Here is a 20,903-nt window from a genome sequence, read left to right as displayed (position 1 = left end):
CCTCCCCCCCTCCCCCCATATGTAGAAAAGGTCGGAAGGCACGTGAGCCAATAGAAGCTAACCACTAAAAAGTCAGGTTATTGGAACCCTGTAGTGACACTAGCGGCCGCGCCGAAGGCAGAGAAACCTTCGAGTCCTTTTGACGGTTACATTCTACCGCGCAGAAAATCGACGACCTTTTGGGGCCAGCGTCGCTGGCATGATTTCGAGACGCTCAAGGAACAGCACCGGCACGATGACGTCCGGCGAGAAGCCAAGTATGCTCCCAAGGAGAATTTGCACCCTCGCGATGACTTTACGGTTGTCTTCCTGGGACACGTGGAGCTCTACATTCTGGCCGAGAGATACGGGATCATCCCGCTTAAGGAACTGGTCAAGTACAAACTGGCAACCACGTTGGCGGAGTTTACCCTGTATAAACACAACGTTGTCGATCTAGTGGAGCCGATTCAACTTTTGTACCAAAATACTTTGCCCGGTGATGACATGCGAGGTTTGATGATTAGCTATCTTGTCTCGGTGATTGATCAGATCGGGGCAAGCACTGATTTTCAAAGGTTATTAGCGGAGGGCGGAGATGTTGTTCTTGATTTCTGGCAGGCTTTGTGGGAAGACTAAGAAAGGGTATACTGTACTTGCTCTATATCTCTTTCATCAATTCTTCATTCTTTTAGATAGACTGGGCCCTGAAACCATTGGTTTTCCTTCGAGTATTTTCAGGTCCAGCTGAGCAGCAAAAACTAAGTTGCCGAGTTTCTCTTGCTTGCTGTTACCTTGCAACTCAAACAAGTCACTCTTCCGGTGCTGCGCTGTTGATTAAAACACAGGATAAATTGATCCTTGATGTGAAACTCCTTGGGAACACAATATCTTTTCTACGTCAAAAGTACAAAGGTTTCTCGGTCTAATCCAGGACAAATACCAATCCTATCAAGCATCCTTTTATCGTTGAGTGATATATGATGACTTCAACCTTCAACCAACAGGTCCCGCAACTAACATGTCACAATTTGGCCGACTCGCCCTTCCGCAAGGTTTGATGGGCCCGTGCAAACGTGTTGTTGGAGAAAGCCGCAGCAGTGCTCAGTTCTAACCCCAACGCGAAGGATGCTATGAATCCCGCAAACTGCCCCTTCAGCCCCGACCCAGAACATTTCATGATCTGCAGACCTTCTCGTTGCGTCTCATATGAGGTGCCGCCCCCGTGGATCCCCACGGTAAGGGTTGGGAAGTACAAGCTCACGGTCAGGTCCTTGGTATCCTGGTCGTAGAGTATACTCAAGTGACTCCACGAAGAATCCACAACGCAGGCGATATCCTGGCCGGTTGCGACGAAAATAGCCGTCACCACGTTGGCCGCGTCGATATTGTTGCCGTGGCTCCCGTTGCGGATACAGGCATCCTGGCCCATTTCCAGGGTCTTGCAGAGCAGAGCCGAGGAACAGCCGAGCACGTCGCGGCAGGCTGCGTCCGACAGGCGGGCCCACGCCGTCACCTCGACGCCGCGCGGGGTCTGCACGTTGCCCCACGAGGGCTTCTTCTCCGAGGCCATTTGTCCATCTAACGAGACGCGCTTGATCTGGTACTGCGCCGCATACGTCTCCATCAGCCAGGCGCAGCACCGCTGCGTCGCGATGGTGACCATGTTCTGTCCGGCCGCGTCGGCGCAGGTGTAGTAGAACATCACGTGGGCGTAGCACCCGATGAGGTGCGGGGTGAGGCTCACCAGCTTCAGGTGGTTGCTGGTTGATTCAGCCATCTCGCAGAGGGTGTTTTGCACGGAGGCCAGGATCTGGATGAATTCGTGGGCGTGGTGAGGACTGACGCATTGGAACGCAGGGCCCCGCGACATGCGCTCGCGGCCGAGGATGTATTCGACCCCGCCACTGGCGTTTATCGCTTTGCAGCCCCGACTGCAGCTGGCGATCAGGGCTGCCTCCGTCGTGGCCATGGGAGCACATATGCTTTGGGTCTCACCGTGAAGGGTGCGAATGTCCAAGGGCCCTGCCAGCCCGACAGGGACCCGCGTATAGCCTATGAAGTTTTCGATATGGATCTGGGCAGGATCAGCGGTGTGGTCGGTGATATGCTTGACATCTCGAAGGTAGGCACTGAAAGTGTCGGACATCCGTTTAGAAGGGGGAGCCATGGTGGCTGATATTTCCGAGTATGTGCTTGGTCTGAGTCGGTGCTTCATCCTCTCTTTGTACTTTTGGTCGGACATGCGGATCGAGGATAAGCTTTCCTACAACCGGGCACAGCAAGCTTCTGCACGCCAGCTTCAAGCTTTGCTCTTGTCCGTCATGACTTCCGCACTTGGGACTATGATAAATCCTGGAATCGAGGGGCGAATCCGGGTTAGGACGAGATTGCCAGCAAGACTTGTTTGTAGTTGCTTCCAATTGGGATACAGTCAACCTGATCCCACACCTGGAATACAATGCCAGCGAAGAGCATTATACAGCTTCATTCTTGCCCATCTTTCATCAATGTGACTATCAGCTGACAAGTATGCCTGAGGCTGCAGGTAGCCAGTTCCACCTGCTCCATCGCGCTAAATTGGATCTGACGCCATCATGCAGACCATCCATGCATGAAACCCACGATATCACCCACCCAAGCGGAGCAAAGACCGGCCGATCAACCAATTCGGCCGGTCACTTATTAATAATGCGTGGCATGGTTTGATCAGGCATGGTTTGATCATATTCCCTGCTAGATCAGGTGCATATAAGCCATGGACCTGGGACTCTGTTGCCTCTACTTTTTGCTCTTATCATCAGACCAAATCCGGCACAATGGCCATCGGAATTGCGTTTATCGGCGCAGGTAAACCCCTTGGAAATCCGCGACCGAATCCCCCAGCCCTAATACAATCCACCAGGCCTCTTCGTCAAGGACTATCATCTGGTACGCAAGACCGACCGACCAAGGCAACAGTGAACTCACCCTCGCAGCCAGGAGTCCAAGCCTCCCCCGACCTCGAACTGAAAGCCGTCTACTCGCGCTCGTTGAAATCAGCCGCCAGCATCGCCCCAGACCGACAGCTCGACCGCTACGCCGACGATGCGCCCGAAAGCCTCGAACAGCTACTCGCGCGGGATGACATCCAAGCCGTGATCATCGCGTGCGTCACCGTTCCCCTCCCAACCACTCACCCCCAACACCACAGACCCAACTAACCCCCTAAGCCTCCCCATAACCAACCAAGCAGCATACGTCCGCGCCGCCCTCAGCGCCGGCAAACACGTGCTCTCCGAGAAACCCATCGCCAAGGACCTGGCCGAAGCCACCGCCCTGCTCGACTGGTACCGCTCCACCATTCTGCCCCAGGGCTCGGCCGCTCCGACCTGGTCCGTCGCCGAGAACTTCCGCTACTTCGACACCCTCCGCCAGGGCCGCGCCCAGCTGGCCCGCCTCGGTCGCATCCGCCAGTTCCGGACGCAGGTGTACTTCGATTGTCGGCCGGGGAAGTTTGTGTTCTGGCCTTTCTTCGGTAAGCCCCCGCCCCCTTTGTGGCTGTTGTCGTGTGTCTGGAGTATCGTGACTGATGTTTGGGTTTGGACAGCACTCGCCTGGCGCCAGCAACCCGAGCATCAGGGCGGAGCCGTCCTGGACATCGGGGTGCATCATGTCGCCGCGATGCGGTATCTTCTGGGCGGCCGGCCGGGCGATCGGATCACCCAGGTGAGTGCGTTCGTGGGCAGCTTCGCGGACGCGTTGCCGCCGGTGGATACGGTGGATGCGGTGCTGCGGACCGAGTCCGGGGCGCAGGGCACGTTCCAGCTGTCCGGGTGTTCGAGCTTGGATGAGAGTGGGTGGACGGTGGTCGGCGAGAAGGGCCATGTGCGAGTCACTGATGATGGGGTGGTGGTGCATGTGGAGGGGGAGGATGATGAGATGCAGACGCTACCGGTGGAGATATTGGCGGTTGGGAATGAGATTAGGGCGTGGGGGGAGGCGTTGACCTCTGGAAAATTGAAGGCTGAGCAGCGGCCCGAGGAGGCGTTGGCGGATTTAGAAGTGGTATGTCTTGCGTTCTGTTACTCTAATAAGGAGGTGATTTGATTAAGGCTGACTAATTGACTGACTGGGTTTAGATTGAGTTGATTCTGAAGAGTGGCAAGGAGAATGGGGCGCCGCAGGTTACGAGGTACCAATGCTGATCGGTGAGGTTATCACAGAGGCACCTAGGCATTATCTGCAGCAGAAAGGTTACACATATAGCCCAACAGCTGAAGGTAGATATACACACATATTTCAGTAATAAGCCAATAAGCCAATAAACCCCCAATACTAGATAAGGCGACATATCCCAGCCGCCCACATAGCTTCGCATGAATGTCAACGCCCAGTTCATCAGCTCTCACGTCTGACCCGCAGACTTGTCTGAAGTACAGTACAGCAGACATCCAACCTAAACCTCCTCACCATCGCCCTCCTCGGCCGCCCGAATCAGCGCCATATAGTATTCCTTCTCATCGCCGGTCACCTCATACCCGTTCCAGCGTCTAGCCCACTCGACCATATCGTCCCTCGAACACTCCGCCGTGAAATGCTCCCCAGGCCCCAGCACCATGAACTGCGCACTTGACTCGCGCGACTTGACCGCGAACCCGCGCGAATCGAAGTGCACACCGCCTGGGGCGCTGTTCCGCTGAATATACCCGAGGTGGTAGCCCTCGGTGTGCAGGAAGACCAGATCGTCGTGTCGGTTGAGGGCCAGGCACCAGCCCGTGAGCGTGGGGCCGGAGTTGTTGGCGTGTCTCTCTCGGGTATATTGGGAGTGTTGGTTCACTATGGTAGAGTTCCTGGTCAGCAGGTTTGCACTCGTTGTGTATGGTGCGGAGCCCATACGGATCCAGAAGACTCCCCGACCGAGGTAGTCTCCGAGGTCAGTGCTGTATTCGGTCATTGTTGTAATAGAGGGTGGAGTATGGATGTTGATGATGCCGATGAAGAGTGGTGTATTGAGTGGGGGGTATGATTTCCTGGGAAGCTCAGTCTATATATTCAATTCTCACTCACGTGCCGCGTAAAGGATGGGCTATGGCCCATATCGCTGATGATTTGCCGATCGCGATGGAGCGCCAATCGTATTGAGACCCACGCCAATACGTAGGATGAGAGGATACAGCGGAGGCTGGTTGAATTGTGATGCTCGCAAACATGACTCGCGAGTCGTGAGAGGCGCGATGAGTGCGAGCGGGTCACTCGGTGGGGTCACTCATGGCGCCTGTCGATGCCGAATGTAGGGCACGATCGGTAGATCGTGGATCGCGCGACACCGCCAGTTCGGAACCTCTTCTATCGCTCTGCGCGGGCCCTCCCATCTGGCCTTTTACGGGTGGAAAATTGGAAATGGTGTTTTCTTCAGCTAGAGGATGGTACGTGTAGCATTCATCATGGCGGTGCATCGGCGGGTTCTCCGTTAATCAAACCGAGATGATCGAAATGTGGGATATAGTTAAGCCCTGCTCCGCGTCTTCTATGCATACAATGAACAACACTAATGACTGCTGTGTCTCCACCAGTCTCCGATCAAATGCTGACCATATGGGCTACACCGTTGGTTATTCTGAAGTACTCAGTGGTACCTACACTCTTTGAGGCCTTGTTCTGTTCACCGTTGTATATTCTTACCTCTCTCATGCCCCGAGTTCTTCTCAAAATCATTCTAATTACCAGCCCTATAGACATGCTATCTGGCGTTTGTACGTGGAGTATCTACGAGTACTGAAATATCTAATAAACAAATCATGAGGTAAAGTACGGGATATAGTGAGCCATAGATTACACCCACACGGCCTGTAAGATGCATATCATAGATATGCACAACCAGATGTAAGTCACGATAAACACCCCCAGGTTCGGCCGACAGAATCATGATCTAATATATATTTCCGTCACCGGGTTACCGATTATCGCCGGGTCATCCAGACAGCAAAATGCGCTTTACTAACCTGGGCTGACAGGAACACGGAATCAAGCTGAGCAAAACGTATTTTACCAAAAAGTCTCCTATCAGCTGGCACAACGAGCAAAGACAGATGACTCGGATCCATGGCACGGGGAACGTCATAAATCCACAGGATTTCACAACTTGTTCAATGAATCTGTATTTTGTAAGGTAAATCACTGATCATAACAGCAGCGTTAGTGGTGTAGCGGTTAGCATTGTTGCCTTCCAAGCAATAGATCGGGGTTCGACTCCCCGCTGACGCAATTTCTTTTTTCGTTCCGCATTTTTTCTGCGGCACATAATCCATGCATGAAACTCGTGGGCTGTTGTTATCTCTTCTCTATTTTTCTGCGGCGAGATTCTTACCAGTCTTAGCATCACCTCCGGTGCACTCTCGCAAGGAATGGTAATTGCAATCCTTAGGATGTCTGCTAAGCGATCTTCTTACCTTACAAAACTTCAATGCATAGATAGGGTCTTAGAGCACCGGTGATATAGTGATCTGGAAGACCAGAGACAGAATGCAAAAAAAGGGCACATGCAAAGGTTCCTTTCACAAAGCCAAGCTGCCATGTAGAAGATAGCAAGTCCCACAACTTATTATGCTAGTAGCTGACACCAGCAGCCTATAGTTGAGTTGCCACTGAAACCAATCTCTCCGAGTGCTGGCTCAAATAGCGACCTGTTTCATCTATGATTTCCTTCACACTTCGAAAGTCGTTCGGCCCCGTGTCCTTCACCGGACCCATCTCGAACCGGTTATACATTTCCTCATATCCCATGTAGTAAAGCTTATTCTTGATGTATCGTTCGTCGTCTTCAATCTTGTTGATAACCTGGAGAACGGTCAGCCTTTTAGCATAGCTTCAAGTAAGAGACTAGAAGCGTTACCTCGTCGGGTGACCGATCGGTTGTACCTTGATGCGGATATCAGCGATGTAGTAGATACAAGTATCCCGGGATAAGGGCGGACAATACCAATGGACGCAAGATGCCTCAACTGACCGAGCAGTTTCCAAGGTAGGAATAAATCACTCAACGAGGGAATCATGATGTCGTGCAGCTTGGCAAGCCTGAGGAGATCAGGTATATCGCTGGGCGGCACCATTCCAGTTCCTATACTCAGGATCAGTCCGATCGTCTGATCGCGCCATTGTTCCCTTATCTCCTTGTGAACATCCAGAATCGGATTGCGGAGGCCGCAAGGATATAGATCATCGGCGAAGGAAATGAGACCCTCAGGTGTTTCAAGCGAACCTTCATCAAGCTGACCCTTCGCCGACAAAAGAGCAACTATTGCGTCAGAGATACGGATAGGGACGGTATTGTGATCGTTACAGCAGGGATATGTCCGAAAGCAATATGCTTTGCGGTCCGATTGGGCAGCGAATACAAATCTACACAGTCAGCGACGTTTACAGAGGATGCGGAAGAAATGGAGCTCTTACGTCTTTCCTCGGCCTATAGTATCGTCTTCAAGCAGTGGAGCTGACGGAGTATGGCAGTATTTCTCGACGATACTGTCGGCCACTTCTTGTAGCTTGTTCTTATCGAAAAGAGGACCGCCCCAGCTTTCACGCAAGATACAAGTGGAGAGAGTGCGATATTCAAGTAGACATTGTGCTAGTGTTAGACGAAGGCGACCAAGAAGTAACGCAATGACACTATTCGTCTGTTAGTCGTATACTGGCAGCATCTGCGATTGATAGGATCCCTTACCCGCCAATACCACAGCCGGTGATGATATCGAAATAGTCACACGGGCATATATCGCCAGAACTTGATTCTTCCCCATGAAGCTGTTGAACTTCCTTCAAAATATTGGCTAAGATCAGAAGTTCACTGTAGCCGAGAATTCCACCCCCATCTGAATAGGCAGATTGTTATTAGGCTGAAAACCCCCCACTAAGATCTGAGAGCGAGGGTGTCCGGACTTACCCAACGAGAGCACGCGCCAGGCCATATTGAGAACCACAGGGTTGGCAATACGATGGACTTCCTTATCTCTGTCGATGGAAATATGCAGTGGAAATGGCAACTATAAGATAACAGTCGAGCCAAACGTACGTCACTAATTACATAATCCATTGTCGCCCAAGGGCTGCATCATTATGTCCCTTCCACTCGCAACCCTAAACGATTGTCCAACCTTGGGACCATTTGACGCTTCCACCCGGAACATAATAGTTCTAGACACGATCTATTATTGTCAACCATCCATGCTGGGGTCGAGATCTCGGTTTCGGCGCAATGTTCCTTTGTCTCCCCCGTATTGTTTCCCTTGGCGTCGACTGTATTGCTTCCTACTTTGCCGTGATGTTGTAGCTCCTTCACCTACGTCTTGCTCTACCCCATTGTGCTACCAGCTGATACTAGTTCCACGTCTAAAGATTGTGATTATACAATCACTTGCCCATTTGGTTTCTGGGTAGGCTAAAACGACGCGAAGAACGTTTAAAACTCGAATGAACTCTATCTCCATTATGATGGCTTGGTGAAAGCTATGGTAAGTTTTCGTGAAGCGACGATCCATGTAGGTGATTGTGTGAGACCATAATACCGTGCACATGACGGGTCTGACTCGGTGAGGGGGTTATAAGCCCGAGGAAAGGCAGTACAGTACAGTGATCTAGCATCTTCATAACCCAAATCAGGGCAGGTGATACCGGGCTACTCGTTGCAAAGATCCGCACAATGTCACGCCCCAATTTACGGGCGGAAAAGAATTGCCTTTCGCTTGGTACGACTCTTTGCTTCACCTCGTGCCGGATAAAACTAACAACACTGGGCCTAGATGGGGGCGGTGTGCGCAGCCTCTCCTCTCTCCTTATCCTCGAGGAAATAGTGCGTCAATATAATATTACAAACGGGCTCGCTGCAGATGACCAGCCGCCAGGCGATGCATTTCATGTCGCTTTTGGAACCAGCGGCGGAGGGTAAGTCGAGAGAGAGAAATGAGAATCGATTCAAGTGTCCGCTTCTCACAAACAATAGCCTAAGCGCATTGATGATAAAGAAATATGGCATGACCATGCGGGCATGCATCAACAACCTCCGTGGTGTTTCCAACACTGTGTTCCGACGACGTACAATCCTACCGAATTTCGATCCAAGTGCCCTTATCAGCCTTTTCGTTGGATCGCGGTTCAGCCAGGGACTGCTTCGGCAACAAATCCAGCTGATCACAGGCACTTTTACGCAGATGCAAAACCCTACTCATTGCAACTGGCAAGCGCTTCATCCGCTCAATTGAAGTACGTGATATACTGAGAACTCCATGGATAGTTACGTGGTTTGCCGCCGTTCAGACAGTCTTGGACTCATCACCAACAACCTCCCTGTGTGCTTTGCCTGTTTCGCAAACGGACAAGCCAATCGCCTTGTCTGGGAAGCAGCCCTAGCCACCAGCGCTGCACCCACCTACTTTCCTCCCGCCGAGCTTGGTGCACTGGACTATTATGTGGACGGTGGCTTGGGCTTCAATAACCCCATCATGACGTTTCTGGATCAGAGATCGTCCATGGGCATTGGAGACACCACACGCATCTGCATTATAAGTATTGGAACCGGAGAACCAGCCCCGGCTCAGATGGAGATGGCACGGAATAGTTGGTGGCGGTTCTGGAACAGGTTCCCCCTGGTGAACTTGTTTCGAAACACTATTGCACTCGCGACGGACACGCAGAATACCCACCGTTTTTTCGAGCAAGTCTCGCGGCTGTTACCGAAGCTGTCGTACTTCAGGTTCAACTGCGAGGGTGGACTGGCAGAGATTCCCCTCGACCAAGCCAGCCAGTTGTCAACAATCGCTAACCTTACCACTGCATATCTTGCAAGATCCCAGACTCAAGCAATGATCCAAACTGCTGTGAATGAAATGGCCTAACCCTGTAGGTAATCAAACACTTAAACAAACACCATTAATAGTTTAAATGCGTGGTCGAGCTACTAGTCCCGCTGCCTACCGCCAGCCCGCCATCCTGCGCGCCTTTTTAAGTTATATATCTTTGTCCAAATACCTAGTATCTACCGATCTATCTATCCCCCGATCTTTTTATTCACAGATTGTACATCCTTTTTCTGTTTTTGCTTTTTATTCTCAAACAAAGTCAGGTCATACATTTTTAGGTTATTATAAAACGATGGAGGTAATATACCTTCTATGTGTTATATAACATTTCTTTTGGTTGGTTTTATAGTCTACATTACTATCACGGTGTACTACCCTGTGCTCAATCTGTTAGATCAACTCCATCTTGATCAACACAATGGCTTCGCCGAATACGGCTTCTACGCATCTCAATACAACTGATCAAAAAGCCCCATAACATCGATCCCCAACCACTGCACGTCATCCAGCGCATAACTCGGATCATCGAGCAGCGGAAAGAAGATAGGGTCGAACGAGGCCGGACTCCAGGGCTGGACGGGCGCCGTCGGATCGAGCTCGGTCTCCCGGGGCCGATTGGCATCCATCAACGGATTGCCAACCTGGACACGAAGGGCGGTCGTCGATGCCAGCACCCCTCCCTCAGTGACGACGGGCGCTGCTGCTGCTGCTGCTGCTGCTCCTTTCTCGACAGACCTCCGCGTGCGGATAATTTCGCCGCCCGCCTGCGTTTTGCCAGTCCTAACGTCCGACACGTACTGTCGGGCGAGGTGGGCGAACTCGGCCACCAGAGAACCTGGAAGTGCTCCTTTGCTGGCGTACTCAATCCGACTGAAGTGCCCGCCGGCCATGTCTAGGAGGGCGAGACTGAGTCCGGTTTCAGCGTGTGTGGGGTTGTGCACGACGAGGTCGAAGAGGAACATTAGGGCGGAGAGCGGGAGGACGGCCAGGATCCTACCGTTAGTGTATTTTGTGTCAGTACCATACATCCGACCTTGAGTGCAGAAACTCTCACCAAACAGGCGTCGAGGGCGCAACCTCGATGAAGGCCGTCAGTTCGAGAACACTTCTCGCCGTGCGCAACAGTTCTCGTTTCAGAACGTCCTGCTGCGCCGCCGCGACCCGAGCGGTTCCTACATGGAGGATGGTCCACGATAGGGCGAGAAGAGCGTGGAAGTACAGGTAGTGCGTGAGTAAGGCGATCTTGAGAGCCAATGGCTCACGCAATAGACGAGGTTTCGGGACCTCGCCCGGCCGGAATCGGGCGGGGATCGCCAGACGCCAGGTCTCTAGCTCCGAACGTAGACTGTTGACGGTGAAGTTGTACGTATGCAAGGGCTGGCTCACGGCGCTGACGTTGAAGAGCGACTGGTGGACTTTCGAGACCAGACGGCCGTACTTGATGAAGCAGAAGAACCAGTCGTAGTCGCCAAAGGAAGATTCTAGCACGTCTGGAATGGCGCAACTGATGTTGGAGTCGTCGATAACCTGTTTGGCTGGTGTGAGTATAGGAAAACTAGCTAGGTCGATTGGCATGAAATGACTGACTGAGTTCCTTGCCGTGCCAAAGCATGAAGTCTTTTCGAGATAGTAGAGCACCCAGAAGGTGCGCCGGTGAGCTGTTTCTTGCACCCCGTTCGAGCGGTGGTAGCCCAGTGCCTGCGCCATCATGCTGGCTTCTGACAACATGAGGGGTTCGAATTGGAAAGCAGACACGGTGGATGAAAAGATTGCCTGCAGTAAACCTTAGATATAGGGGAATGATTGATTATCCGAAGTATCATACCATAGCCATGAGCGCCTAGGATTCATGTTAGTGTCATTCTTCCCTTGAGACAGCAGAGACGCATACTTGAACTCCAGTCAATGAACCGCGACCGAACACCAAGTCTGGAAAATATGACAAGGATCGCTCGAAGTATTGCCATGCCTCACCCACACCAACCTCAAAGCTGCCTCCTTCATTGTTCTGGCATCCAATGGCAACAATTGCATAGAACAATGCCGCCCAAGCGCGGTCAGCAGCAAGCAGATGCGGCAGGTCCTCAGCTGTGGCTTTCTGACGGAATGTGTCGGGGGACAGAAACGGATAGACCGGGTGAACGGCTTCGAAATAGGCTGCTCATCATCAGTACAGGGCAGAAGGTCTGATAGAAGTGGATAGTAATTAACCGGAGATATGAGCTTGGATGCTGGCCCAATCAGGAAACTGGTGGCTCTGGCTTAGCGAGTGCCGCCGCTGGATATAAGACTGCGGAATGGCACAGGCGGTCTTGATCTTTGTTGATACGAGCGCGCGGATCTGTTCGAGTAATTGGTCTAGTCGGTTATGCCCCAGTCTTTCGTTGATCGCCTTGACTCGTTTGGCAGGGAAGAACGAGATATTAGGATTGAACCCGGAAATCGTGGTGAGCTACAAAAGCACAATTAGTTTAGGGTGTTTCGTCAGCTCGCGCTTCTGCTCATGCCAATCACCTGGTCTGGATGGCCAGAGTCTCGTAGGTGACGAGACGCCTGTCGATTCACAAGTAGAGAGTCCATGTACAGCTTGCCGGTGCCCGAGGACAACGACGTGATATCTGTATCCGCAAGAGATGTCAAAGCTAGTGCACACCATCAGCCCGGTTTGGGTCTCAGATCCATCATCAATTCAGCGCAGACTACCTTCCGACTCATACTTTCGCTTGCGGGGTCTTTTCACTGGCGTAAAGGAGCAGGGGCGCCCTTGCGACTGCAGTCTATCAATACAGTCCCATGAAGGCTGCAGGGATGATGGCCTGGCTTACCAGGCAGAGATCGCACGTGGCATTGGTGCCTGAGAGACCTGGCAAAATCAGCCAAAGCGGAAGACACTCAAAGAGTTCCACACTCACTGCATCGCGTTTTCCGGGTCCGACAGGCGTCGCACGCCTTGTGCAGCGCGGCAGAGCTTGATGACGCCGCTGACATCATCTCCATGGCACCAAACATGCGCAGATACGCGGTCGATGTGGAAGCAGAGGAGGAGAAAAAGGTTGCTTTCAGTATCGGCAGTATCGGCCCCTTATTGCGTTGCTGTCTTCGCCGCCGACGAGCTCCGATGCCCGGGGCCGTCTGGCCCTAACTTCCGCTCCGATGACCTCCGACGCTAGTCACTCGTCGGCGCCGTCCATCATGTCGGGTACAGCACTACGCTACATTTTCGCCCAGTAGGATAGATGAAATCCCCTTGAGTCACATGCTGATGATGTAGTGTTGTGCTGACTGTGATATAAATTGTCATAGAGCCTGGTATCCTCAAAACCCCCATACCTGCCAGCCTTGGAGAATTCTGTTCCTCGGCGACCCTACCAACCGAGCGAGACTCCGTGCCCTAGTTTCTTCTGTTGCCCTTCACAATGCTCGACCCAGCTACAATACCCGAATTACCTGGGCAGGCCACCCATGCCAGCAGGTCGGCGTCGACCTCGTCTACTGATCGGACAGCTAACGTGGAAGATGAAGCCGAGCCGACGCAGATACCTCCCAAAAATCAGCGCCAAATCCTCAAATTGGCAAGACGCTTCACGCAAGACTCAGTACATGAGTGGCCGCACGGGTCCTCCATCAATCCCTTCACAGATGCAGAGGATACGTGCCTGGATCCCAACTCTCCCAAATTCAGCGCCAAGAGATGGGTGCAGGCCTTAGTTGAATTGACCTCGCAGGATCCTGAGCGGTACCCCAAGCGCAAAGCGGGTGTGTCCTACCGTCATCTCAGCGTGGGTGGATACGGAGGTGGCGCTGCTTACCAGCCAACTGTTGCGAACGTCGTGCTGCAGGGGTTGAGGGATTTGATGGTCGGTTTGGTCCCCGGAAGAAGACGTGAGGTACGGATTTTGAGAGAACACGATGGCATTGTCTGCAGCGGCGAGATGCTCCTAGTCCTAGGAAAGCCAGGAAGGTTCGTACTATCGGACCGTACGAGTGACAGCTTGATTGGCTTTGACTGACTCGATTTCGTACCTGCAGTGGCGTATCCACCCTCTTGAAAACCATTGCAGGCCATACTAATGGACTATCGGTGGCAGATTCCACAGAGCTCCGTTATGAAGGTAGGCCAGACCCCATCACATTTCGAGCGGGGACTGACAGAAACCCTCCCCTTGCAACAAGGCATTCCATGGAAGACAATGCATCGCAAATTTCGCGGGGATGTGATTTACCAGGCCGAGACAGATGTTCATTTCCCGCATCTTACAGTCGGACAGACGCTGTTGTACGCAGCTCTAGCCAAAACCCCTCGGAACCGGCTCCCAGGTGTATCCCGGGAAACCTATGCAACTCACCTCCGCGATGTAGTTATGGCGGTGTTTGGTATCTCACACACCATCAACACCAAGGTTGGGGATGATTTCATCCGCGGGGTGAGTGGCGGAGAGAGGAAGCGTGTCAGCATTGCGGAAACATGCCTGACACAAAGCTGTATCCAATGCTGGGACAACAGCTCCCGTGGGCTGGACAGCGCCACCGCGCTGCAGTTTATTCAAACGGTCCGACTGGGCGTCAAGATGACCGGTACTGCAGCTGTGGTTGCTCTCTACCAGGCTTCGCAACAGGCCTACGATGTGTGTCTTCCCCTCAGTGTTCTGCGTGAAAATTGTCAAGCTGACCACTGCACCCTACACACCGTGCATAGTGCTTTGACAAAGTGACAGTACTCTATGAAGGTCGACAGATCTACTTTGGCCCGGTAGATCGAGCAAAGCAGTACTTCATTGACATGGGCTATCTTTGTCCTGACCGACAAACGACAGGAGACTTCCTTACCTCATTGACCAACCCCGTGGAACGCATTATTCGACCCGGCTTCGAAGCTCGAGTGCCCAGAACACCCGACGAATTCGCTGAAGCCTGGAGACAAAGTCAACTGAATACTGAGCTTTGCAAGGAGATCGACCACTTCAACCAACAACATGACGCAGAGGTTGTTTTTGAGAAGTTCGCGGCCTCCAAGAAGGCGGAAAGATCTCGGTTGATGTAAGAAGCGTCACGCAGTAGCAACAAAATTGCTCGAAGCTTAAGTAGACTTTACAGGACCCCAAGCTCACCTTACACCATATCGATTCCCCAGCAAGTGCTACTGTGCATACGAAGAGGCTACCGCAGAGTCTTGGGCGACTCAACGTTCTTCTTTGTTACTGTGCTGGGGAATTTCTTCCTTTCCCTGGTCCTGGGCAGTGTGTTCTACGACCTAGAAGACTCGAGCGCCAGCTTCGTCGATCGCTGCGTGCTTCTGTTCTTCGCCGTGCTATTCAATGCTCTGAGCAGCGCTCTAGAAGTGAGTACATCTTGGCAACCTGATCAGCAACCGCTAACATAGTCCCCAGATCCTAGCGCTGTACGCTCAACGACCCATCGTCGAGAAACATGCCGCCTACGCCTTCTACCACCCGATGTCCGAAGCCGTGGCATCCATGATCTGCGATTTGCCCAGCAAGGTGCTCTCCACCATCGGCTTCAACATCCCCTTATACTACATGTCCAACCTGCGGCGCGACTCCGACCATGTGGTAATCTACCTGTTGTTCGCTTTCATGACGACCCTAACCATGTCCATGATCTTCCGAACGATTGCCCAGTCCACGCGCACGATCCCGCAGGCGCTTACGCCTATCGCCTTGGGCGTCCTCGCGCTGGTGGTCTACACGGGCTTTGTGCTACCGACCCGCAACATGCAGGGCTGGCTGCGGTGGATTAACTACATCAACCCAATCGCGTACTCGTACGAGACGCTGGTGGCCAACGAGTTCCACGGCCGCTACTTCGAGTGTGCCAGTTTCGTGCCTTCGGGGCCAGGATATCAGGACATTGCGAGTGAGTACAGAACGTGTGCCGTGGCCGGTGCGTCGACCACCTCGAGCCTGGTCAGCGGTGATGCCTACGTGGCGGCCAACTATAGCTATTACTTCTCGCATACATGGAGGTATGTGTTCACTATGCCCTTCAAGGCGATCCATGTACAGTACTGACTGGATTATGACCAGGAACTTCGGCATCCTTATTGCCTTCATCCTCTTTTTCATGATGATGTACCTAGTGATTGCAGAGTTTGTGATATTCGACCATTCCAAAGGCGAGGTCCTCATTTTCCAACGCAAGTCACAAGCAACCAGTGCCACCGGACATGCAAGCCATGACGAGGAAACCGGCAAGAGCGAGGCCGCAACGACAGTCGACCATGTTGCGGTATCTGACCGTGAGCTCAACCTCCAACTCCAATCCAACACCCTTCATTGGAAAGATGTGTGCTACGATGTACCGATCAAAGGCGAGATGCGCCGCATATCCGACCACATTGACGGATGGGTGACACCCGGGACACTAACTGCATTGATGGTAGGATCTGTCCTAGTTAGTATCCAATTGAGCCGGTACTGATATTCCGAACCATCTAGGGAGCCTCAGGCGCGGGTAAAACCACGCTCCTCGATCTCCTTGCCAGCAGAGTCAAGACCGGGGTGGTGTCCGGGGAAGTCTTTGTCAATGGAGTCCCTCGCGACGCCTCGTTCCAGAGAAGGGTAGGCTATGTTCAGCAGCAGGACGTCCATCTCGAGACCAGTACTATTCGCGAAGCGCTACGATTCAGTGCCCTGCTCCGACAGCCTGCCTCGGTGAGCAAAGCGGACAAGTATCGGTACGTCGAGGAGGTGATTGACTTGCTGGAAATGCGGCCATACGCGGATGCAGTCGTCGGTGTTCCCGGTGAGGGCCTGAATGTTGAGCAGAGGAAGCGATTGACTATCGGGGTGGAACTCGCTGCAAAGCCCGATCTACTGGTCTTCCTTGACGAACCAACCTCGGGCTTGGACAGCCAGACTGCTTGGTCGATAACCTTGCTACTACGCAAGCTATCCAACCACGGGCAGGCGATCCTATGCACTATCCACCAACCCTCAGCCATTCTCTTCGAACAGTTCGACCGTCTACTCCTCCTGGCCAAGGGCGGTCGCACGGTCTACTTCGGACCGATAGGACAGAACTCCCAGGTGCTGACCAGCTACTTCGAACAACACGGTGCCAGGCTGTGTACCCGAGAAGAGAATCCGGCTGAATGGATGCTAGAAGTGATCGGGGCAGCACCTGGCACGCAATCCACGCACGACTGGCCAGCCACATGGAAGGGGAGTCGTGAATACCAGGAGGTGCGACAAGAGCTGCAGCGACTTGAGGAGCGCAAGCCCTCGACGCAAAGCTCTGGAGTCAATTCAAACCAGCAATACGCGGCCCCGTTTCTGACCCAGCTCCAACTGTGTACCCAGCGAGTGATGGAGCAGTACTGGCGAACGCCCTCCTACATCTACGCGAAGCTCATCCTCTGCTTTGGCGCGGTAAGCCCACACGCTCTACCCCTCTTTATGCCCGTTTCTCATCCTGACCGACGCAGGCCCTCTTCATCGGCCTCTCCTTCCTGAACACCAAGATCACCATCCTCGGCCTGCAGCACCAGACGTACGCGATCTTCATGCTCCTCGTCATCTTCGCCTTCCTGGCCTACCAGACTATGCCCAACTTCATCAAGCAGCGCGATCTGTACGAGGTCCGCGAACGGCCCGCCAAGACCTACGCCTGGTCGGCCTTCATGCTGGCCAACATCTTCGCCGACCTGCCCTGGAACTCGCTGGCGGCGGTGCTGATCTACCTCCCGTTCTACTATCTGATCGGCATGGATCGCAACGCCCAGGAAACGCACGCCACGCGCGAGCGCGGCGGGCTGATGTTCCTGCTCATCTGGTCCTTCCTGATGCACTGCGGCACGTTCACGATCATGATGGTGGCAGGCGTGGCGACGGCCGAGGTGGGCGCGACGTTGGCGCTGCTGCTGTTCTGCATGTGCTTGATTTTCTGCGGGTGAGTCTGTCCCTCCCCCCCGGCTTCCTCTTCCTAAATGCCTATGTCCTTCCCCTTGATACCAGCCCGACTAACCCCACTTCCCATGTCATAGTGTATTGGCCTCCCCCGCAGCCCTCCCGGGCTTCTGGATTTTCATGTACCGCGTCTCCCCGCTCACCTACCTGGTCAGCGGCATGCTCTCGACCGGCCTCGCCAACACGGAAGTCCAATGCTCCGACCTGGAACTGATCACGGTCCAGCCCTCAGCCAACCAGACCTGCGGCAGCTATCTGGCCGCGTACATGCAGCTGGCCGGCGGCGCCCTCGCCAACCCGCAGGCCACGCGGGACTGCGCCTACTGCCAAATGACGGACTCGAACGTGTACCTGACCGAGCTCTCGGCGGAGTATGCGGATCGCTGGCGGAATTTTGGGCTCATGTGGGTGTACATCGGGTTTAATGTGGTTGCGGCGATGGGGTTGTATTGGGGGGTGCGGGTGTGGGGTGGGGTGGATGTATCGCGGTTGTGGCGGTGGGTGAAACGGGGTTAGGCGTGGTGGTGAGGGCTTGAGTTGGACTCCTTGTAGATGGTGTAGTGGATATGTTTGTCTTCGCTGTGTGATGGACAGTATTGTTGGTGTTTTGTCTCCACTCATTCGCGTGATCTATGTATACTTCAATGTCCCTATCATCAGTAGGGTGATTGTGCTAGCTAGGTAGGTGTTTACGCTGTGGATTCGGTGCACTTAACCATGCAATGAGCTACCCAAGCAATGATGTAACAATACACTCATGTAACAAGGTGCGATTCCTATCCCCCTGTCCACACATCAGATACGTTTACTGCCTATCGCGCCTGGCTCGGCGTTCCCGGCCCGGTGAAGTTAACGTCATTCGGCGCCGAAGACCCAAAGTGGATCAACTGGTTTCGCATCGAGTTTCGGCGCCGAAGCGATAAGATAAGCATGCGCAATGTGATTAGATCCAATGAGTACTCCCTATATATGCCGATGCCAGAGACGGAGCTTCTATGACGAAGGAGGCTATTGAAAATCGATGCCATGTAAGAGGTAACATGATTGCAAGTAATCCTTGTATTGTATTATTATATACATGAACAGTAGTGGCGACGTATGTATGCACCAGAAAGACCTTGAATACCTGCGCAACTGTACTGTATGTCAAAGACAAGGATGTAAACATAGTGTAGAAGATCCACTGCAACGACCAAGCATAAGAAAGAAAACGATAGAAAACGAAAACGAAAGCACAACGTGACCAGGAAAGCCAATAAACATAGCACGAGGAACAGCTAAGCAGATCAAATACAAAGCCGGGGACAATCATCTCCATCCAAACCATCAACTCCATAGACTCCTCGCGCTTTCAACCTGTAAACCACCAAACATTGCAGTAGCAGTGTAGGTCCCATAACTTGTATCTGGGTCGGTCCAAAGTCCAATATCTGGCCTCATTATCGTTCACCGCGGTCGACACTTCAAACACGCTGTCAAAAGACCAGATCCGTCAAGGAAAGGCATTACTGCGTAAACTCGGCGAAGTCGGCGTTGACCTCTCCGTTGAAGTTGATCTCGATGTGGTCTTCCGAGGGGTACCCTGGGGTGTATGGGGGACGATTGTGCTCGGCGCACTCATCGTCGGGGCACTCAACTGGAGTGGGCAATGGATCAGTGCAGGGTCCCTCGGGGCAGTCACCGTCAGGGCAGGTCTCATCATGGCAGGGCTTCGCCGGGCAAGGCTTCTTGTGGCAGCTGTCATCAGAGCAGGTCTCGTTGACGCAAGGCTTCTCGGGACACGGAGCAGGGATCGGTTTGCAATCATCACATGGGGGAGGGGTCGGTTTGCAGTCAACACAGGGAGTGGGACTAGACTCGCACTCGTTGCACGGCGTCGTAGTCGACGACACCACAGGCGACGGAGTGGTGGTGGTGGTGCACGAGGTCACGGGAGAGGGAGTCGTAGTGCAGGACGTCACAGCCGGTGGTGTCGTGGTAGATTCGCACTCATGGCACGGAGTCATGGTTGATGATGTTACAGGCGGTGGAGTCGTCGTGCAGGTAACAACAGGGGAAGGGGTCGTCGAACACGAAGACGTCAACGGCGCAGTCGAATCACCAGGCAACGGGTCCGTGATAACCGGCTCCTCCGTCGAAGGCGGCGGTGCAGTGATCTCCTCAGGAGCGGGGGTAGTGGTGGAGGGCTCCTCCGGTTCCACCGGCTGCGGAGCTGGGGTAGGCGGATCCTCAACCTCCAGATCTGGCGCATCACCAGAGTCCTGACCCGGAGGAGACAAGTGTGCACCAGACCGACGCCAGACGGAAGGGGTCTCTGTCGCCTGGGCCCAGACTGTCCACGCGTCATCGGGCTGGATCAGGGTTGGCGGAGTGGCGGAGGGTGACGGCACCCACGAGCTCGCTGGGTCCGATGATGGAGCGTAGCTCACAAAGCAGGAGCCCTGGGTTTGCACTTGCGGTGGCCCAACGTCCACTGTCGCGGCGCCGGGGACAGTGGTGCTGCTGTGGTCTATGCCGGAAAAGACACAGGTAACGCCTGCAGTGCTGGATGAGATACGAGAGATGCTCAGTCCATTGTCTGTTGGATCAAGGTGTTAGTCGTCACAGATCATAAAGCAGAAGTACTGGGTAATGAACAAAGATTGTCATACTAATGGCGATAGGAGCTCCATCGGTGGGAAAGCTCTGGGTGAGTTGCACACCCCCAGCCGCGTAGAACGTTATTGGAACTTCGTTGCGCGAGCGAGCGGTGGGCAGAGCTCGCGCAAGAAGTCCGAACGAGGCGACGGTGACGAGCGTGGATGCTGAAGTATACATTGTGATGGCTGGTCTTGTAGAGAGGTAGTTTGACTTGGGAATTGAACGATTGAAAGTAGACTTGAATGTTGTTGTTGTTGCTGTTGTACTTGCTGTTGTACTTGCTGTTGTTGTGAGGATGTCAAGCCGGAGTTGTCGTGAATCCTTTGAGGTTTATATAGATATAATCTTCATATTAGAAGCTATATCTTCAGCAGAGAGAGGCTATGCTTCTCCAGACCATATAGTAAATAGTGAGGCTCAATCCAGGACGCAGGTCAAACAATGAAGATAGCCGTCAGCCAACCATGGATGGACTCACCAGTGCCCCGGGCTGAGCCCACTGACCTAAAATTATTTGCGCCAGAAG

General features: G+C 53.3%; 9 protein-coding genes and 1 non-coding gene across 10 annotated transcripts; 5 read left to right on the top strand and 5 right to left on the bottom strand.

The window, feature by feature from the left end:
- Positions 1-72: 72 nt before the first annotated feature.
- On the top strand, positions 73-618 carry BO82DRAFT_406748 (uncharacterized protein; the record flags this gene model as incomplete). The annotated part of the gene is made up of 1 exon (XM_025639588.1): positions 73-618. A coding segment is annotated over one exon (546 nt), but the record flags the coding sequence as incomplete, so codon positions are not given.
- A 385-nt stretch (positions 619-1,003) lies between these two features.
- On the bottom strand, positions 1,004-2,149 carry BO82DRAFT_295172 (substrate-binding domain of hmg-CoA reductase; the record flags this gene model as incomplete). Its single annotated transcript, XM_025631853.1, has 1 exon — positions 1,004-2,149. The coding sequence occupies one exon, from the start codon at positions 2,147-2,149 to the stop codon at positions 1,004-1,006; it is 1,146 nt and encodes a 381-aa protein (XP_025487117.1).
- A 649-nt stretch (positions 2,150-2,798) lies between these two features.
- Positions 2,799-4,349, top strand: BO82DRAFT_395823 (Gfo/Idh/MocA family protein; the record flags this gene model as incomplete). Its single annotated transcript, XM_025638810.1, has 6 exons — positions 2,799-2,829; positions 2,885-2,910; positions 2,958-3,127; positions 3,192-3,496; positions 3,569-4,026; positions 4,101-4,349. 6 exons carry the CDS (start codon positions 2,799-2,801, stop codon positions 4,164-4,166), a joined length of 1,056 nt encoding a protein of 351 aa, XP_025487116.1. The 3' UTR covers positions 4,167-4,349.
- An 11-nt stretch (positions 4,350-4,360) lies between these two features.
- BO82DRAFT_436309 (uncharacterized protein) lies at positions 4,361-4,969 on the bottom strand. The gene is made up of 2 exons (XM_025641101.1): positions 4,858-4,969; positions 4,361-4,797 (listed from the first exon to the last, which is right to left on the bottom strand). The coding sequence occupies exons 1-2, from the start codon at positions 4,913-4,915 to the stop codon at positions 4,418-4,420; spliced, it is 438 nt and encodes a 145-aa protein (XP_025487115.1). The 5' UTR covers positions 4,916-4,969; the 3' UTR covers positions 4,361-4,417.
- Positions 4,970-6,153: 1,184 nt separating this feature from the next.
- BO82DRAFT_t293 lies at positions 6,154-6,225 on the top strand. Its single transcript has one exon. It is a non-coding gene; the product is annotated as a tRNA-Gly (tRNA).
- A 212-nt stretch (positions 6,226-6,437) lies between these two features.
- Positions 6,438-7,946, bottom strand: BO82DRAFT_358759 (FabD/lysophospholipase-like protein). Its single transcript, XM_025636382.1, has 6 exons — positions 7,901-7,946; positions 7,682-7,829; positions 7,411-7,626; positions 6,941-7,359; positions 6,854-6,879; positions 6,438-6,798 (listed from the first exon to the last, which is right to left on the bottom strand). The coding sequence occupies exons 1-6, from the start codon at positions 7,923-7,925 to the stop codon at positions 6,589-6,591; spliced, it is 1,044 nt and encodes a 347-aa protein (XP_025487114.1). The 5' UTR covers positions 7,926-7,946; the 3' UTR covers positions 6,438-6,588.
- Positions 7,947-8,656: 710 nt separating this feature from the next.
- BO82DRAFT_406743 (FabD/lysophospholipase-like protein) lies at positions 8,657-9,848 on the top strand (the record flags this gene model as incomplete). The annotated part of the gene is made up of 3 exons (XM_025639587.1): positions 8,657-8,702; positions 8,757-8,898; positions 9,248-9,848. 3 exons carry the CDS (start codon positions 8,657-8,659, stop codon positions 9,846-9,848), a joined length of 789 nt encoding a protein of 262 aa, XP_025487113.1.
- Positions 9,849-10,199: 351 nt separating this feature from the next.
- Positions 10,200-12,839, bottom strand: BO82DRAFT_193819 (fungal specific transcription factor domain-containing protein). The gene is made up of 9 exons (XM_025630538.1): positions 12,725-12,839; positions 12,638-12,675; positions 12,327-12,582; positions 12,024-12,264; positions 11,704-11,969; positions 11,638-11,652; positions 11,400-11,585; positions 10,867-11,339; positions 10,200-10,805 (listed from the first exon to the last, which is right to left on the bottom strand). The coding sequence occupies exons 3-9, from the start codon at positions 12,390-12,392 to the stop codon at positions 10,262-10,264; spliced, it is 1,791 nt and encodes a 596-aa protein (XP_025487112.1). The 5' UTR covers positions 12,393-12,582; positions 12,638-12,675; positions 12,725-12,839; the 3' UTR covers positions 10,200-10,261.
- Positions 12,840-13,228: 389 nt separating this feature from the next.
- Positions 13,229-18,253, top strand: BO82DRAFT_436306 (uncharacterized protein; the record flags this gene model as incomplete). Its single annotated transcript, XM_025641100.1, has 10 exons — positions 13,229-13,773; positions 13,842-13,924; positions 13,986-14,437; positions 14,509-14,849; positions 14,967-15,150; positions 15,200-15,795; positions 15,857-16,208; positions 16,268-17,200; positions 17,257-17,720; positions 17,815-18,253. 10 exons carry the CDS (start codon positions 13,229-13,231, stop codon positions 18,251-18,253), a joined length of 4,389 nt encoding a protein of 1,462 aa, XP_025487111.1.
- Positions 18,254-20,097: 1,844 nt separating this feature from the next.
- Positions 20,098-20,542, bottom strand: BO82DRAFT_247902 (uncharacterized protein; the record flags this gene model as incomplete). Its single annotated transcript, XM_025630847.1, has 2 exons — positions 20,098-20,315; positions 20,389-20,542. Coding segments are annotated over 2 exons (372 nt in total), but the record flags the coding sequence as incomplete, so codon positions are not given.
- Between the last annotated feature and the right edge of the window lie 361 nt (positions 20,543-20,903).

Source organism: Aspergillus uvarum (assembly GCF_003184745.1).
Source record: "Aspergillus uvarum CBS 121591 unplaced genomic scaffold BO82scaffold_76, whole genome shotgun sequence".
Lineage (NCBI taxonomy): Eukaryota > Fungi > Ascomycota > Eurotiomycetes > Eurotiales > Aspergillaceae > Aspergillus > Aspergillus uvarum.
The sequence above is the reverse complement of the archived record's forward strand: the minus strand, read 5'-3'. Positions and strand labels throughout refer to the sequence as shown.

Coding starts and splice junctions, on each gene's coding strand:
- BO82DRAFT_358759 (XM_025636382.1), bottom strand. CDS start 7,925: ATGGCCTGGCGCGTGCTCTCGTTGG. Junction 6,880..6,940: donor GAGGCATCTTGCGTCCATTG/GTATTGTCCGCC, acceptor ATCCGCATCAAG/GTACAACCGATCGGTCACCC. Junction 6,799..6,853: donor CCGATCGGTCACCCGACGAG/GTAACGCTTCTA, acceptor ACCGTTCTCCAG/GTTATCAACAAGATTGAAGA.
- BO82DRAFT_436309 (XM_025641101.1), bottom strand. CDS start 4,915: ATGACCGAATACAGCACTGACCTCGGAGACTACCTCGGTCGGGGAGTC. Junction 4,798..4,857: donor TCGGGGAGTCTTCTGGATCC/GTATGGGCTCCG, acceptor ACTCTACCATAG/TGAACCAACACTCCCAATAT.
- BO82DRAFT_193819 (XM_025630538.1), bottom strand. CDS start 12,392: ATGGACTCTCTACTTGTGAATCGACAGGCGTCTCGTCACCTACGAGAC. Junction 11,970..12,023: donor CATCCAAGCTCATATCTCCG/GTTAATTACTAT, acceptor GATGATGAGCAG/CCTATTTCGAAGCCGTTCAC. Junction 10,806..10,866: donor GCGCCCTCGACGCCTGTTTG/GTGAGAGTTTCT, acceptor CACTAACGGTAG/GATCCTGGCCGTCCTCCCGC.